This window comes from Dermochelys coriacea, chromosome 3 (genome assembly GCF_009764565.3).
Source record: "Dermochelys coriacea isolate rDerCor1 chromosome 3, rDerCor1.pri.v4, whole genome shotgun sequence".
NCBI classification, from domain to species: domain Eukaryota; kingdom Metazoa; phylum Chordata; order Testudines; family Dermochelyidae; genus Dermochelys; species Dermochelys coriacea.
The window spans coordinates 102,685,100-102,702,684 of record NC_050070.1 but is presented as its reverse complement, the minus strand read 5'-3'; the positions used below and the strand labels follow the sequence as shown (position 1 = coordinate 102,702,684).

The following is a 17,585-nucleotide window of genomic DNA, read 5'->3' as shown; positions in this document are numbered from 1 at the left end:
CACTCAGATATTCACCCCAAACACATAACCAAACTTCTCCATTTCATCCTCGCCCATAACAAACAGTTTGTTCAAACCATGGGAACAGTCAAGGTACTAGGATGGCTCCCCAATATGCCAACCTGTTCATGGGTCACCTTGAGAGAGAATTTCTGGACAAATACACCATGAAACCAATGACGTACCAGAGATCCATGGATAGCATTTTCATCTAACTCCCTCAGAGATTGCCACCACAACTTCAACAAGCTGCCACCCATCCACCAAACTCTCTAGAACACTCCCTCACCAGCATCAACTTCCTGGACACCACAATCAGCTTAAACAATGGATCCCTACAGAAAACTGTGTACAAGAAACCCACACGTGACTTCACAGATTCAGTAACTACCCAAAACACACCAAGAAATCTGTTATCTACAGTCAGGCATTCGGATATCGCAGAATATGCTTTGAGGAGAATGTCCGGGATCTATATTTTATGATGCTTAAAACTGCCTTCACCAGATAAGGACACTCCACCAGAAACGTAGATTGCATCAGGGAACAGGCCCCCCAAACACCCGGAGAGAACCTTATTCAATATGGAAATAAAACAGCCTCTGCACAACCCTAGTTGTCACCTTGTCACAATATAACTGCCCCCCTAACCCAAGGGGTCCCCTGGGGAAGCACCAGGGTTCTATATATTGCTAATTCTATTATAATAGGGGAAAGGATCTTGGGAAGGGCAAAGTATGAATGTGGAGTGAAAAATTTCTTTGCAGGTTGCGAGAGGCCAAAAGGGGAGGAGAAAGGAGCAGGTTAACTCGATGTTCTAGCTAAACCCAAAGATAAGTTGACGACTCCAGCCCAAGGCCACTGCACACAACAAATTCTCTTCTACCTGCCAAAAAAGATGGGGGGCTGAGATTCCAACCCTGACCAGCTGTGAAAAAGGAGAGCTACTGAACAAAATTGCAGGGGCTGTGAAAACGAGTGAGATGGCGAAGGTCAGCAAGTGGAAAAATAATTGTCTCACATCCCCAGAAGCCGGTGTTCTTTGGGAAAGCCGAGGAAGCTGCAGAAAGCTGGTTTGGACTGGTACAAAGAGCATGGGGGACAGAGGTCCCTGAATGGAATGCCCCCAGAAGAACCAAGGGCTTAAAAATCCTCCCAAGAGCTAGGGCAGGTCGGAAATCAACAGCGGACCCTGGACAAACAATGCACGGGACAGAACTCCTGTCCACCCTTCCCCCTCTTCTTCTTGCGTTACACCCAGGCTTGGCTAGCTTTTGGGTAGTACGTATGTGAGTATGAAAGTGGGTTAGGGCTTGGGGCACTAATACTTTCTTCCTTCCTCTGAGTGACATGGGGAACCCCCAGCACTCTCTGCTGTTGTTTTTACTTTATTTTATTAGTAAAGCTTTAAAATGTAGTCACTTGGTGTGCTCCTTCATCTCCTCCCCTAACGATTCTGTGGCCTCAGCCTGATCACCTGTCGCCCCAGGCAGATAGATTGTGACAGATTTAAGTTACCAATCGCCCCATATTGGAACCCCTCTGGGGTATCATTAAATAATTATAACCCATACTTTGTGAGGACCCCATCCTGAAAGAAATTATTTTCTGAATCCCATTTTTTGGCCTTGAAACAACCCCTCATCTCTCCAAGGTGGTCTGAAGTAAGCTCTCCACAGACCAGAACCCACCAACTCCAAATGGCACCAGATCCTGCCATAAAAATAGAAGCAAAACCTGAAGACACATCTCTATGGCTACAATGATCAATACCCCCCCACAATGCAGCCTTCAAGATCCATGGGTCCTCCACATCCATATCAGTCACAGCATGTGGTGTACCTCCATCGAGTACACTATATTCCCCAATAACAACTTATAACCACACAGTCATTATTTTCTCAAATGAACTCACAAAGAAAAATGACAAAAGACAAAAACACCGTATCACCGGTGGGCAGACACTTTTTTCACAAAACAATCACTTCATATCTAAGGTGACCAGACAGCAAGTGTGAAAAATTGGGACAGGGGCTGGGGGGTAATAGGTGCCTAAATCAGACAAAGCCCCAAATATCAGGACTGTCCCTATAAAATCAGGACATCTGGTCACCCTATTCAATCTGACTTCTCAGTCCTCCTCCTCAAAGGAAAATTGGACAGCACCTTCAAAAGACTGAACATTCTTTAATTCATAACTTCGCTAACACTAAAATCATCCTTTAAATAAAGGCATGGGATTTACGGTTTATTACAACAATCTGTAACCCACTACCCCACCTTTTTGTCCTATGAGCAGGGTGTTAATGAGCCACTTCACTTTAATGGCCCCTTTAGACTATACGCTAACTACTTATGCTAAACAGTCTGTTCTATACTTTGTATTTAGCTGTGACACTTTGAGAGCCCTTCCAAGCCCTCTGTGTAGCTCAAACTCTTGTCTCTTTTATCAACAGAGGTTGGTTCATTAAAAGATATTACCTCACCCACCTTGTCTCTCTAATATCCTGGAACCAACATGGCTGCAACAACACTGCAAACAACAACAGAAGGTTTTTTATTACTTTAAAAAAAAAATCAAATTATAGCTTTTAAACTGGAAAAAAGAAATCTTAAAGGCAAGTCATGCTGTAAAATAAATTCACCTAGTAGGAAGGTACAAATGCTGTAGTAATCTACGATTAACAAAACTAAAAATTGGAGGAGATGTAAATATTAAAGCCACTTGTACTGAACTCTGAGATATAGATTTCAAACACCCCAGATTCTGAGCTGTTAAAATGCAGCATTCTGGATTGGGGGCAAATCTGTCTACTTTTGAGATTACACTTGAACCATACATGTCTGTGGAGTGATGGAATCTGATTAATAGATTTTGGGGTAAGGGGGAACCCCAAAACTACTGCTGATATTGGAGTAGTAAGTATTGAAAAATATATTTCATAAGGAAGTTAAGTGGCTGAAGCCAATAATTTTAACTTAAAATGTGATTCTTATGGAATACTTCGATCATTCTGTGCTTTTTTTTTTCTTTTTTTAAAAAAAAACAAACAAAAAAACCCTCTATTTTACAGTTCAAATTACCAGCTGGTTATGTGGGTTTAGTATTTCTAGCGTTGGCGCTCTCCTACTCCCTGTCTTCACCATTACTTGGACTTCTAAGTGATAAAATGCCAGTGAGTAAAATCTCTTGCTTGTTTAGTGTCATATGTACATGACTAGCTTAAATATGCAAAGTAAAAAAGCAGAGAAGTCTCATTTCTGAAGTCTTAGACCAAGACCCCAATTCTGCAAAAGGATCCATCTGCCAGGCCTTTATACCTGCACTGAATCACGTTTTCATCAAGTCAGTGGATCCCTTTGTAGGATCTGGGGCTACACTAAGATCACAAATACACTTGTTCATTACCTTTACTGTTTCTATGTACGTTATAGCTGATACGCAGCTGGAGTTTTACATGGGCTAAATGAATGATCTGCCTCTTAGATGTAAAGAAACACTACTCAGGTAGAGCTGGAATTGGGGTGGGGGGAGGGAGAGGGTGTGGGGTGGTGAACAAACTATAAAGAAATTTTTTTTTTAAAATTTCCCCCCTTCTGAACAAATGTACTGGCCAGCCATATCTTCACATCTTAATGAAAAGCTCACTATAGGAATATATTTCAAATAAGCTCAGTATATGTGTGGGCTAGGAGGCTTTGGTGACAGCCTTTTACCTTTGGAGATCTTTGTTCAAGCCTTATCTGATCACAAGTGCAAATGTCTACTTATTTTTGACATAGTATGTGTCACTTTTTGCTACATAATTGGCTGTCACTGCTTTTCCTATGGTCTTTTGCCATTTACCAGAGACATTGAACATCCAAAATTAGGTGCATAGTCAACTCCGTATGGCATCAAGCGCTTGATAGTAGTGGGAGCCATTAATATCACATGCAAACTTTTTTTTTTTTTTTTTTTTAATACTGCTGAAAAGTAGGTCCTGAATCCTACTGCTGGTGAAAACCAAGTTTTGGGCCTCTGGTAGCAGAGTCTGCTTGAAAAACCTGAAAGTTTCCTGCTGCAATCACCACAGTAGGCAGTACTTGCCAGGGAGTGGGCATGATAGGAAATGTACTGATCAGTGCCTCTCCCATACATCTACCTATGGAGCCTCAGTCAGAATGTAAAGGAGTTTTCCGAAGGGGCCACTTTTAAAAGCTTGGGATTGAGGTAATCCAGTTAAACTCTTAAATTTGCCTCTGATACCTGTCATATCTGCAGCATCTTCTTAGACTGGGAATAGGAGATACTGTGCTGCCAGAACTAATGCTGAGTGGTAAATGTTAAGTGTAAGGACTCGTACGCTGTTGTGATGGGGAGAGAATATTAACTTTCTCTAGAAAATTATTGTTCTAAATCCCACTCCCCACTGACCTGCAAGAGGTTTGAACTGCTTCTGAAGGAAGGGAAATGCATCTGAATGAGTCCCAAGTATCTTCCTTTCCCTGGTGGGCCAGAAGCACCTTAACCAAATTATTTTTGCATATGTGCTAGTTTAGCAGATAAGAGTTTGGTTGAGTTTGGATTTCTTCAGATCTTTGATTTCTCTTTTGCAGCACCTAAGGAAATGGTGGCTCATCTTTGGAGGCTTACTGACAGCACTGTCCTTTTTCCTGTTAGGACCTGCTCCCATCTTGCACATTGAAAGGTACAGTTTTACTGCCTTTTATCTCCAACCCTATCAAGTGAGCTTTCCCCATTAATTGGCATTCTGTCTAATTATGACCACTTTATGTAGCCATTCAATGCAAGAGGATTTTATCTGCTGGAAAGAGACACTGTTTTCCTTGCTCAAGCAGCAGAATGCAAATTGTAGCTTCAGAATACTTGCGTATGGTTACAATTAAAAAATGACTAGAAAATGACTAGAAAAAAATAACGCTGTATTGACCTGCATCCTTTGCCTCTTCAGAGTTGTATCTGCTCACTTTAGTCTGTGTGTGGGGTAGAGAATAATAAAGTTTAGTTTTGTTATTACTGGTAAGTCCTCCAGGACCAACATGGCTGTGGGAGAGCAAAGTGATTTATTTTTGTTAGTGCTTGGGATGCATAAGCAACTACAGCTATGTCTTCACAGGGTGGGAGGGAGAGCTCCCACTGAGAGAGCCATCTTGCTGTTGTATGTAATGGGAGACTGTGTGTGTGTGTGTGTGTGTGTGTGTGTGTGTTTTGGTTTTTTTTTTTTTTAAACCTCTGTGTAGCTAGATGAGGTAAATTCTATAGCCTGCATTTGGTGTTTACCTCAACTAGCTACACTGAAATAAAAAACTACAGTGCCTGTCTCTCCGATGAAGTGAGCTGTAGCTCACAAAAGCTTCTGCTCTAATAAATTTGTTAATCTCTAAGGTGCCACAAGTACTCCTTTTCTTTTTGCGAATACAGACTAACACGGCTGCTACTCTGAAACCTGTCTCTCCTTGGATATTCATGATATTGAAATGCCTCTCAATGGAAAATCATTGCCCCCCCCCAAAAAAAGCAAAGACAGTCTATGTTCCATTTGTAAAGCCACCTGTGCTATCTCTATTGTCTTCCCCTGATCTATTCTGTTACATCTGTGAAATAACACTGATGGCCAGGGTTGCTAAGGTGTAGAGCTGGTTAGTTTTTTTTCTAACTTTTGAAGAACATAACCAATTTCAAACATTTGGGGAGGAGGGGTGAGTGGAGGAGAAACTTCAGGAAGTTGCTTGTAGGGTTGTTTTTGTTTTGTTTTTTTCCCCATCCTCTATCTCTACACTGATGTAACTGTGGACTGCAGAATCTTTAGTGATATGAAACAAACAAAGACCATATTTTGGATTTAACAATCCCAGGATGAATTTTCAGGGTCAGCAGTTGGTAAAACCATTCTCTGTTTATAAACTGAGCTCCCTGCATAAGGAAATCATTGACACAACAAAAATAGAATCACAGAATTTTTTTTATTTTTCACAAAGTCCATTTTTCAAATTGGAGCTGCACTCTTAAGAAATCTCTTCTGTCAAAACATGCAGGGCTATTTACTGGATGATTTAAAACTAATATTAGAGCTAATGATGTTTTGAAGGGAAAACTAATCTCTGTTTATGGAGAACTGGTGTAACAGTCCTAACTAATGAAAATAAAGTTTATTTGAAAGGAATGGCGTAAACTTCTTTAAATGCTTATTTTGCAGCAAACTCTGGATGTTTGTCCTAATGCTGGTTTTATGTGGCTTTTCCTTTGCGTTGACTGGTATCCCACTGTTCCCTGAGATGCTCAGTTGTGCTTAGTAAGTAATTCTATCTGTTTATATCATTACTAATAATGGGAAGCTCTGCAAACAATTTCCAGCCACCCTTTCATTCTCTGAGAGGGAGGGAGGGGGGGGAAAGTAATTAATTAATTGATCTGAGCCTGAGATGTTGGGTGAATCTTTTGAAAAAATGACTTTCTGGCTTTTTAAAAAAAAAGTGAGCTGGGCTTCTATAATCACTTAAGCGCTTCTGAATTTTATCTGTTGGTAAGGGGGTGTGATGATCTCAATAGGGTCATGGGGTCCAGCTGGTTTTGGTGGTTTGTATAGCAAGCCATAAGACTAATGTATGTATTTATTAAGGGGATTTTTATTTCAGGTCATTGGAAGGGTTAATATCCAGCAAATACCATTGTCTCTCTGGGAGACACTACACCAACAGTTCTATCAGCAGGAGTCAGGATTACTTTAAATACAGTTTCCCATCTCTCATGCTGCTTGGCCATAGTGGGCTGAAGTCCTCTTGATTCCTTGTTTAGCCAATGTGTATTTCTTCTTGGAACCAAGGGCTTTCCCCTTTTTCAGACCCATCTCTCAGCTTTCCTTCTCCTATGCCCTATCACAAGACTGACTGTGTGTGACATGAATATCTAGTTATCACACTCTCAAAGGTGATTACATTGTAGTGCTGGGAATCCCACTTAACATTGTCCTTATCTTCCTTCTCCTAGGGAGGTGGTGCCAGATGGCTTAATAGGCAAAACATGGGGCAGAAGTTTGTAGATCCTCTGTACAGAGAAACTTCTCTGTGCTGTAGTGGATGCACTTGTGTGTAGGTTAATGTAGTTCATATTTCCCTGTGGGGATGGGGAGGGGACATTCCCCACCTCCCCCAGGAATGGAGCACTTTAAAAGGAAAGTAGTGTACTTAGTGGAAATAACCTGTCTGTCTTTCTCCAGTGAGAATGGATTTGAGCAGGGGTTAAGTGCACTGGGACTGGTGTCTGGGCTCTGTGGTGCAATGTGGTCACTTGGGTAGGTACACAGTCATGCTCTATAAACTTCTCATGTTTTGGTTGCTCTGTGTTACTATAATGTTGCTGGGCTGCTTAAGGGTGTAAAAGAGCTGGTTTGCCCTGTAGCACCTCCCCGCTGACTCGTCAGTGTCCTACCTCAATATTCTGTGCTCTCAGGACCCCTTAAGAATGCCACACAGTCCAAAGGTATAACATGAAATTCCCCTGCTTGGGTTCTACTTTATGAAGTCCAAAGACTTTTTTGAAATAAAGTCTCTTCTGCCCAGATGCAAAATAAAGCCTCCTTGGCTTGCAGTCTCTGTCCCCTCAGGTTCAGGGGTTGCATAGCCCTCTTTCTTGGGGGTGTTACCCAGGGTTCTTCCAACCCAAAGCTCTTGGCAACTTTTATTCTGTGCAAGGTGGTGTCAGGAAATAAATCAGGGGAGACACGGCCATCCGACCGATAGATGGCTGGCACAAACAAGATAACACAAGTGCTTTCACTTAAAGCTAAACTTTACTTAGTCTCAAGCACTTATACACATCCATCCGCAACAGGTTAGCAAAACACCCCCAACCCTTGATAATTACCAAAGCTGAGGTGGCTTTCAAGTGGCACAGCAGCAGACACTGCCGGAACACAAGATGAATCCAGAGGGAGAGTCCAGGCCTGAAGAGTTCCCTTACCTCAAACTTTTTCCCCTTATTTATACATTAGTAATAGAATGACATGTCCCTTAAAGCAAATTTGTTAAGCAAGCAGTTTCAATGGTCAAGCGAGAGGTTCCTTCTGATTATCGATTAACCAGGTGTGGGTTTTTCCAGAGTTTGCAGCCTTGAGGCCCCAGTAGACATGCCTGGGGCACATCCTGCTCCTCTAAAATGCATGTATCAGCAACTTCAACACAATCCTTATCAGGAAGGATGCGGGTCAAGCTGCCCTCTCTGTGGTACCCCTCCCCCCACACCTTTGTTCAGCTAAGCCTGCTGACTTGGCTGCTTTTAGCAATAAGCCATAGTGGTTTCAGGCACTTTACTGGTTTGCCAAAGTCTTCCCGTACAGGGGGTGGGGAGACTGTGCTTCCAGGCTCCCAATAGCTTCCTTCAGGGACCGTTTCAGCTGCTCCCTTTGTAATTTTCTCCCTTCTTTCCCTGTGTTGAGAGAAAGATCCATGGGTAGCCCTTCCATGTCTCCTGTTTCCCGGATACCTCTTCTTAAGCCTAGTTGAGTAGCAGGTAGTCAGTCACAGGTGCGCGGGACCCTGCTCCCTCTTAAAGGGGCCAGTCTCCCAGTGACAAATTGATAAAGAAAAATCACTTAACTTTTATGCCTGTCATTGTGTTAACCTTGGACCAAAGGCTCATTACTTAATTGCTGCCAGGTGGGCATGTTCTGCCGTGGCTCAAAATGTGCAGGAAAGGGATAACAGGATGGAGTCTGAACTAGTCTTCCTTTAGATGGTGGTGTCTTTCACATCAAGAAATAAGTGTTGGTGACTAAGTTTGGGTGGGCCTGCACTTCCTCTGTGTGTGGTTACTTCTTGGCTATCAAAACTCTTGGTGTGTGCTAGTTTAAAGGCCGTGACCATGAACCTCCCAATAGTGCAAGGAGGGACGCTTGTGCCTGAGATGAAGGATATAGTGATGTTCTCATCACTATTCCCTCTGTCTCCCCCTCCACTCTCCTGCCAATTGCCACCTTTTTCCCTTCGTTGTCTGGACAGTTTGATGTGTGGCTAATTTGGCATTTTGAGGTGGGGTGTGTGTGTGTGTGTGTGTGTGTGTGTGTGTTCAGGGCCGGCTCTAGACCAAATGGCGCCCCAGGCAAGGAGTGCCTCTGGTGCTCCTCCCCTCATTTGTTAAACTTTTGAATACCATATATATAATATAATTTTGCATTTGTAGACCATTTCACAACCCTGATGCACTATTTGCATGATTTATCCCTGTCATATAAGACGATCAGTTTGCATGCTAGGATCTGTAAATCTGTATTTATTCATGCCATATATTAAAAAATGTTTTCCTCTAAGCTTATAGAAACTTTTTAATTTTTAGAATAACTGAAGTATACTAACATCACAAAATTGAACTGTGCACCAACATTGGGTGGAGCCATATTAAATAGTGTTACAGCCTTAGAATGTTAATCCTAGTCCAAGGGTCGGCAACTTTTCAGAAGTGGTGTGCCGAGTCTTCATTTATTTACTCTAATTTAAGGTTTCGCGTGCCAATAATACATTTTCACATTTTTAGAAGGTCTCTTTCTATAAGTCTGTAATATATAACTAAACTATTGTTGTATGTAAAGTAAATAAGGTTTTTAAAATGTTTAAGAAACTTCATTTAAAATTAAATTAAAATGCAGAGCCCCCCGGACCATTGACCAAGACCCGGGCAGTGTGAGTGCTACTGAAAATCAGCTTGCTATAGGTTGCCTACCCCTTCCCTAGTCCTTTAGTTCAGAAGGTCACTTTTCTCACCTTTGCCCTCATGAGCCGAAGCACAGTGTCAGAGATCCAAAGACTGGCCAATGGCATTTTCAAGCAATGAAATAGTAAGCGATGTCAGTCTCTCATTGACCATCATTAAGGTTAAGATTTAGTCATGGGTATTTTTAGTAAAAGTCATGGACAGGTCACAGGCAATAAACCGGTGACCTGTCCATGACTTTTATTATATAAATACCCCCGACTAAAACTTAGCAGTTCCTGAGCCCCCAGGACACGGCTGCTGTGGGAGCTCCCCAGGGCCAGTGTGGCTGGCTGCGGGGTGCCTGAGCAGCTGGCACCGGGATCAGCCTCACTGGCCACTGCAGCTGCAAAAGTCACTGAGGTCACGGAAGGTCACAGAATCCTTGACTTCCGCAATCTCCATGGCAGAATCACAGCCTTAGCCATCGTTTATCAGATATACATTTTAATGAGCCTGAGCTTCAAGAAGCTATGCTTATCACTCGTGACTGATCGGCAGCGTGAGCAGAATCCTCAAAGCTATCCACACATTAGGTAAAGTGTCCTTCAGCTTTGCATTATTAATGAATCGGAGAACTTGGAGTGAAGAGCGCTTCTCATGTTGCAAAATGTGGTGGATGTTGTCCAGTTTGACATAGAGGTCTTTATCATTGACATCTGAACATACCCCATGTGTCCGCATCCAGTGAAGATCTGTACAATTGTTCGAGTGTTTTTCTGTCCACTGGCAGCTTACTAAGGGTGTACAAAAAACCCCAGGTCTTTTCATGGTACTTCATTTGTCCAAACCTTTCTTTGATGGACACTTGAGCAGCATCAATGAGTGAGCAAAAAAACTCCCTCCTGAATTTTTCTTCCAAGCTTCCCATCACCTCATCTCTCCCCTCGTAACCAAACTCTCTCTTCTTCCAATGAATATGAGTTTCCTTGAAGACAGGCTCAACTCCTAAGTTTTCTGCCATTTCTTTGGGAGCAGTGATTGCACCTTTAAATCCGTTATCTCTGTAGGCCACAAGGAAATCAAGGTAGCTCCTTGTCAAAGTAGCAGCAGTTGCGCTGTCCATTAACTGAGTTTGTAGTGCCTTGCTTACAACATTTACTTGGAACAGGATATTGTGCCAAACCACAACTGAGATCAGAAATTTGAAGTCCGTTATCAGATTTGCCAGGCTTTGTGCCTCGGGTCGGATTCCAGCCTCGGCTTTGCTCAACGGCGCCTGTTCTATCAGGGCATCCTAAACCTCAGTCACTTGGTAGCTCACTGGCCTTCTGATGTCAATACAGCTTTCCCAGTGAGTGTCGCTTAGCAGCTTCATGGTCAGATTTATCCATGAGGATCTTCCACCTGATAGCTGATGCTGAAAACAGGATGTATATCCTTTGCAATACTCTGAAGAGAGATACTGATTCTAAAGAAGATGATGCTGCTGCCTCTGACACAATCAGGTTGAGGGAATGGTAACCCACAAGGCATGAAGAAAGCTTTTGGATTTAGTGCCAGGATCCTTGCCTGCATGCCACTGTTTCTTCCCTTCATGTTCATGCTGTTGTCGTAGCCTTGGCCACAGCAATTCTGAAACTTTTTATTTTATTCTCATTCAAAACATTCATAAACAGTTCTGTTAAGCTTTTTCCAGTAGAGTCATCCACAGACTGGAAACAGATAGTGTTTCTTTACTTGGATACAGCCTTCCTCATCATCATCAAATCTTACTGTAAATGATATCTTTTCATTGTGACTAATGTCAGGAGTGCAGTCCATTATTACGGCATAGTACTTCGCTTTGTCAAGCCACATCAATATATTAAGTATAATTAATCCATTAAGTATAATTAATCCATTCTTTTGAATTGTTTTGCTACAGTAATGGTCCATAGCTTCTTTATGAACTATTTGATGATGTAGGTGCTCACTCATGACATTGTTGTATTTCCCAAGGAGCTTTACCAAATGGAGGAAATTACCATTAAGTTGTTGAACATATCTGCCAAGCCCCAGAAAGCCAAATTATTCTTTGCAAGTAATTTGAGATCAGACGCTTGTGCACATTCCTCCAATGCTGGGTTACTACATTTAATAATGTGCTAGTTTTCTGTGTGTCTGCATTTATTCAGCTTGAGCCTGGACTTAGTCTCCATCCATTTGGAGTAGGCTGTAAAATGGCTGGGTAATTTTTTATGTTGCTTCAGAGTATCAGCTAAATTATGCTGGTAATTGTACCTGGAAAGCACAAAACAATTATTTTGGTTTTGTCAAATATTTTGCAACAATAACAGAACAATTTGTCAGTTGATTTTGAGTAAACTAGCCCATGTCAATATAGTTTCTCACCATTCTCGAGCACTCTTTTACAGTGTGACTTTGAGATGTCATTTCTGCCCATTTACTGGAAACATCATATCCTCAATTTTGCCCGGCCCATTCAAAATTGTTCAATCAATACTGGCAGAGTTTAGGTTTGCTGGCCATAAAGCAGGATCTGATGTATCAATTTGCGGTGTGCAATTTTTCTCACTGCTGTTTCTGTCATCGTGCCAGGCTGATTCTTCTTTATCATTTCTCTCCTTTTTCATGTAAACTAGTTTTTTTTTCTTTCACATTACGCTCCTTTTCATGTGAGCCACATTCTTTATCATTGCTGTTCTTTATGCCTCCAGGAAAACTGGGCGATTCTCCATCACTTTCCTCACATTTCCATTCCTTATCTTCAGGTAAATCTGTTAATTCCTTAGTAATAGGACTTCAATCATTTATGTTTTGCTCCTCAATTTCTTTGCACTGGGACGATTGCTACTACCTAAAGCCAGGTCTATATTGTTCTGTTTCAGATATTTTCCCATTAAATTTACCCCTTGCTGCAATCTAGATTGCAACTGAGCTTTTCACTTCCTATACTGAGCTCCTGAAGACATCTTTTGGGGGTATCTTTTATTTTCTATGGGGGAAAACAGACCATATTGGGGAGAGCAAAAGTCTGTTCTGCAGTCTTAGAAAGTCATCAAACGTTGCGTGTTAAGCATGGCAAAAGAAGTAACAGTATTTTTTATATTTTTGCTTAGATAGGGGTTCAATAGATATCTCTGGTGTCTCATTAAATATGTCCTTTATTAGTTGCTACTTACACTCTTCAAGTCTTAAAATATAAGTATGCTTTCACAATCACACAATAAAACAAGGTTCACAATATCGCAGATGAGCTCTCACTTCACTTTGTTTTTATATGTCACTGACTGACACCCCGCTCCTTACATACCCAGGAGGGCATGGCTGACAACATTCTAGGAGGTTCAAGGAACATGTAGTTCTCAAAATCTGGAAGGTTCCACAAGATTCTAGAAAGGTCCAGAACATTCTAGGAGGTTAGTGAAAAATGAATCCACGTGTGGAATACCTGAAACATTTTACTTCAAACATTCTATTTTCCCTTTTTGTCACTAATGAGAAAAACAGCACCCTGAGCCCAGTGTCCCAAGTCCAAGTTGCCTGGGTCACCTGCCCCTGAATCCAGTCCAGTATATATTTGGATAGAGGGGAAGGGTCCCAGAGTTTCTCATCCAGTTGCTGCCACCAACTGAGCAAAAGCTGAGGAAGACGTGAGGTACGCCACAGCCAGTACTCTGCCCACCCTGCTTGTGTTGCTAGCAGCACACAGGCAACAGCAGCACAAACCATAGCTTTGGACAGCATTTTCCAGGGTGTTAGTCTGCCCTGATTTATCATTAGTAACTGATGGGATTTAATGGAACAAGAGTGGATGCTCTCTGCTGAGTGACTGAAATGCTTGGTGTCCTGCTTAGAGTTGAGAGCAATGCTGGGTATATGACAGCAGCCTGGTGGATGTAGTAAAGATATGTGTGCAGTGCAAGGTCACCTGTACCAGTCCTCTCCTGTTACTAAATATGTCTTTAGGTTGTGTAAACTGAAGTAGCTTTTTACAAGAAGTGACGTTAATTGTAAACAAGCAATAATGTTGTGATATTGCATGAGAATGATGCTGTACTATGCTTTCAAAAAAGCTGAACACGCACTATTCACATGGAAATCAATGGACCTTGCAAGGTTCTCAGCACCGCAGAAAACCAGGCCCCTGTATAAGTAGTCTACCTTTGAACACAAGGCCCCACTCCTGCATTGAGTTCTAGCACAGACCTGGGCATGGTCCCATTTAAATCAGTGGGACTCTGCATGGACAAAGGAGACAATAGGACACAAGTCTGAAAACATAGGTTAGTTTTATATTCTGCTTCGCTTTTTTCCCCCATCACTTCACAAAACCTCAGTTTGGTGCATGGACTACACTGACAGTCCTTATGTCAAACCACTCTTGCATGGGACTACTCCATAGATGTCTGCCAGCTGATGTGCTATCTGTACATAATGACAGGTTTCAGAGTAGCAGCCGTGTTAGTCTGTATTCGCAAAAAGAAAAGGAGCACTTGTGGCACCTTAGAGACTAACAAATTTATTTGAGCATAAGCTTTCATAGCTACAGCATCCAATGAAGTGAGCTGTAGTTCACGAAATAAATAAATAAATGTGTTAGTCTCTAAGGTGCCACAAGTACTCCTTTTCTTTTATCTGTACATAAGTTATAGATCTGAAACCTCTTGTCTCAATGTATTGTGATAAAGAATCTCTTTTAGCTGTGGATGTTGTAATCTCTTCTCTTTGAGGTACCCATACTTCTCTTTGATATTTTTAGAGGTTTTGTAGGACCAACATTAGGTGGATTCCTAAATGAGAGGCTGGGGTTTGAATGGGCTGCCGCCATACAAGGAGGATGGGCATTACTAAGTGTAAGTAAAGATAGTATTCTTGCTTGTTGCTTTTATTGCAGACTGCAATTGTAAAATATAACACAAATATTACAACTGTAATAACTGGTGGCCATTTCTTTAAAGGGACTAGCTATTGGAATATTCTATATCCTAGAGGCCTCACGAAGAAGAAGGTACTGGGGAACTTTTATTCTTTACATCCATTTCCAACCAGATTTAAAAGGCTTTCATTAAAGAGAAAACAAAATCAACTTAGTAAGGAAAGAGACTTCTGGGGGCACAGACTACACTTGTATTTGTTTGGGTTTTTTGATTGGGTTTTGTTAAATAATGCTAGCATTATGTATGCAAAAAGTATCCAGAAGTTCTGTCACATATTGCCTTTCCTTCTTTTCCCTTCCCCTCCACTCAAACAGATCCAGCCTGCAGACTCCTCCAGGCACAAATGAAGAAAGAGTTCACCTTTTGGCAAGTGAGACGTAGCAAGAAATATTTTTGGATCACTGTTCATTTTTATAGTTAACTTAGTGATGAGAAGAGTGGACTTCACACACACACACAAACGTGCAATGCTGCATAATTCTAGAGCTCGGGGGCGGCGGGGTATCTTTCCATAATGCACAATGAATTGTGGTTTATTTGTAATTGCAATACATTGCTCCAGGGCTGTTCTGAAACTTGGATATTACATATCGAATGCCTTTCTTTCGGATGTTCCTGCTGGGCATTGGTTGAACTGGTAACTATCAGATGTCAGTCTGCTTATCTGCGTTCACTGTACAGTGTTCTGAAGAGTGGTTTTGTCCAATGTGAAAGAATTTTATTTCAAGACGTTCTACTTTTTGTATTTGTATCTGCTGGGGACTATTCCAGATAGTCTGTCACTACCATTTTTTTCCACTAATGTGTGTGTATTTTCCTTTTTTAAAGGGAAGATAGTAGTTAAAAATATCATAATACAAGATGTTCAAAGGGAATTTTGAAATGGTGAATCAGTGAGCGCAATGATCTGTTAAATAAAGCCAATTAACTTCTTCTTTCTAAATTCTGTGAATTTCTTTAGCCAAATGAGATTACAAGTGAGGGTGGAAAGGAAGTCTGCAATCTCCCATGTCATCCTAATAAACTCAGGAGTGGGAAGGAAAGGCTAAAGTGGGAGGGCTGAATTTACACAGTGGGTCATATTAAAGTAGTATGGTGGTGGGCCTATTTAGACTAGGACTGAATTTGGCTTATGATGAAGATGGAGTTGGGTGGACTTTGGGTCTGTTTTACTAGTGGATGCCAGTTGGGCCACTTACCTCTGCAATTATAGCAGAGTTTATTTCTTCAATATATAAAAAATACATGAAAGATTCCTGTCTCAAAAAGCTCTGAGCACTCTGCCATCACTGTAAAGCACTATAACTTGTATCAGGAGCACCCAGTGAGCCTCACCTCTTGAAAGCAGCCAGTAGCACTCTAATGATAAACCCCACCCCTACCACAGCCTTCCCCAAAGTCTTGGAGAAACAAATAGGCTCTGAAGGCAATTAGGAGTGAGGGGAGTGAGTTCCAAACTCAAGGGGTGTTTTGTTAAGATTGACCTGCCAGCAGCATTTTTGCTGTATACCAAGAGGATTTTAAGCACTTTGGCTGATCACAACTGTCGCAATATTGAACTGGGAGATGTGGCCCTTTCTCTTGGCTAAGGATTTTGGTATTATAGAAGCTGTGGGGGTTTCCTCTGTCTCTTTAGGAGAGATTTTGGCACCCTTACTTGAGAAGAGAGTGAGGGGAGTGGTTTTGGTGGCTTTTTTAGCTTCAACTCTGAGGACTTCTAGTGACATGGACACTCCTGATCTCTGGAGCTATGTTCTGATGGTACCTTCTCAGCAAGGCCGACCCACAACATTTTGGCACCTGAGGCGGGGAGCTCAAATGACATCCCCTGCCCCCTCGCTTAGGCCAAAACTTTGAAAGGTCTCAATTCTGCCTTCTTTCTGTTCTTCTACTCTCATGGTACTGCTCTGCTACCTACCCCAATAAAGGAGAACTAACAACTTAAAATGCCTTGTTCAAAAATGTTAAGTAACACTTAACTTTCAAATGCCTGAACAGCAAATGTAACTTTTCTTGTCTGCATAGTAAACATTGGCATTTTTATCTATTTGAATAATCAAAGTGGTGCTTTCCGAGCCTTCTTGGTTGCAAAGATTTGAACTGCTTCCTATTGAAGGTCCACAGCTCATGCTCTATTGAGATAGTTGCAAGGCCGACCAGCCTCTCCTGTGTCATTGTGGAACGTAATGTGTTTTTTATTAACTTCAGCTTGGAGAAGCTGCGCTCTCCACTGGCAACTGTTACAGGAAGTGTAAGAAGTATGTGCAGAGCAACAAAAGCATTTAGAAAGAGTGTGGTCATCTAATTTGTGCACATATGTTCCAGAACAGCCTTTGGAGTTGATCCTGCTGAATTTATCTTGAAAGGGCTTTCAGTTCATCACCTAAATCACTTGCAACAATATTACGCATGTCATCATGTGTCAACACTGTGTCCCTAGTGCCCTGCATTGCTGGTGTAGGTCTTCTTCAGGTATAGTGTGCAGTTTTAGAATATCATACAACATCCCAAATATACTGCTGTGTTCCTTCAGCTGTATTCTTCAACTGACTGTATTGCACAGTCTAGCACCTGGTTAAATAATTCAACTTTTTGAATTGTTATTTAGGGTCTCTTATGGGATTATCCCGTGCCTTGTAATCAAAATGTCGTCTTTTTCGTGACTTTTGTATTCTTGAATGAATGGGAAAATAGCTTTAGTGTGAAGTTCCTCTGCCAACTTCTGTGCACTCTTCAGAATGTTTGGAAATCCCTCATCTGACTGGTAAGACTGTAGGTATGACTTTGCTTTGTCCAGTTGTTTGCTCCAGATATATCAAGGTCAATACCTCGGAGTCTCTTGCTTACAACATTTATTTCAAACTGTATGTCATGCCACAACACTGAGCCACACAGAAATTTTGAAGTTATGTATGTTTCTGGTGATTCCATTTCCCTCTGCCACTGTTCTCCCA

General features: G+C 41.7%; 1 protein-coding gene across 3 annotated transcripts in view; it reads left to right on the top strand.

Moving 5' to 3' along the window:
* SLC18B1 (solute carrier family 18 member B1) overlaps positions 1 to 17,585 on the top strand; it is a 104,740-nt gene that overhangs the window by 28,817 nt on the left and 58,338 nt on the right. The window contains exons 8-14 of one of the 3 annotated variants that reach the window (XM_043510986.1): positions 3,075 to 3,176; positions 4,600 to 4,691; positions 6,201 to 6,296; positions 7,221 to 7,295; positions 14,454 to 14,547; positions 14,653 to 14,702; positions 14,946 to 15,574. In XM_043510986.1, the coding sequence (XP_043366921.1) occupies positions 3,075 to 3,176; positions 4,600 to 4,691; positions 6,201 to 6,296; positions 7,221 to 7,295; positions 14,454 to 14,547; positions 14,653 to 14,702; positions 14,946 to 15,012 (576 nt within the window). In that variant the 3' untranslated portion in view covers positions 15,013 to 15,574. Of the gene's footprint in view, positions 1 to 3,074; positions 3,177 to 4,599; positions 4,692 to 6,200; positions 6,297 to 7,220; positions 7,296 to 14,453; positions 14,548 to 14,652; positions 14,703 to 14,945; positions 15,575 to 17,585 lie in introns of those variants that run through there. The other 2 variants (XM_043510985.1, XM_038396272.2) reach the window with 2 other exon arrangements.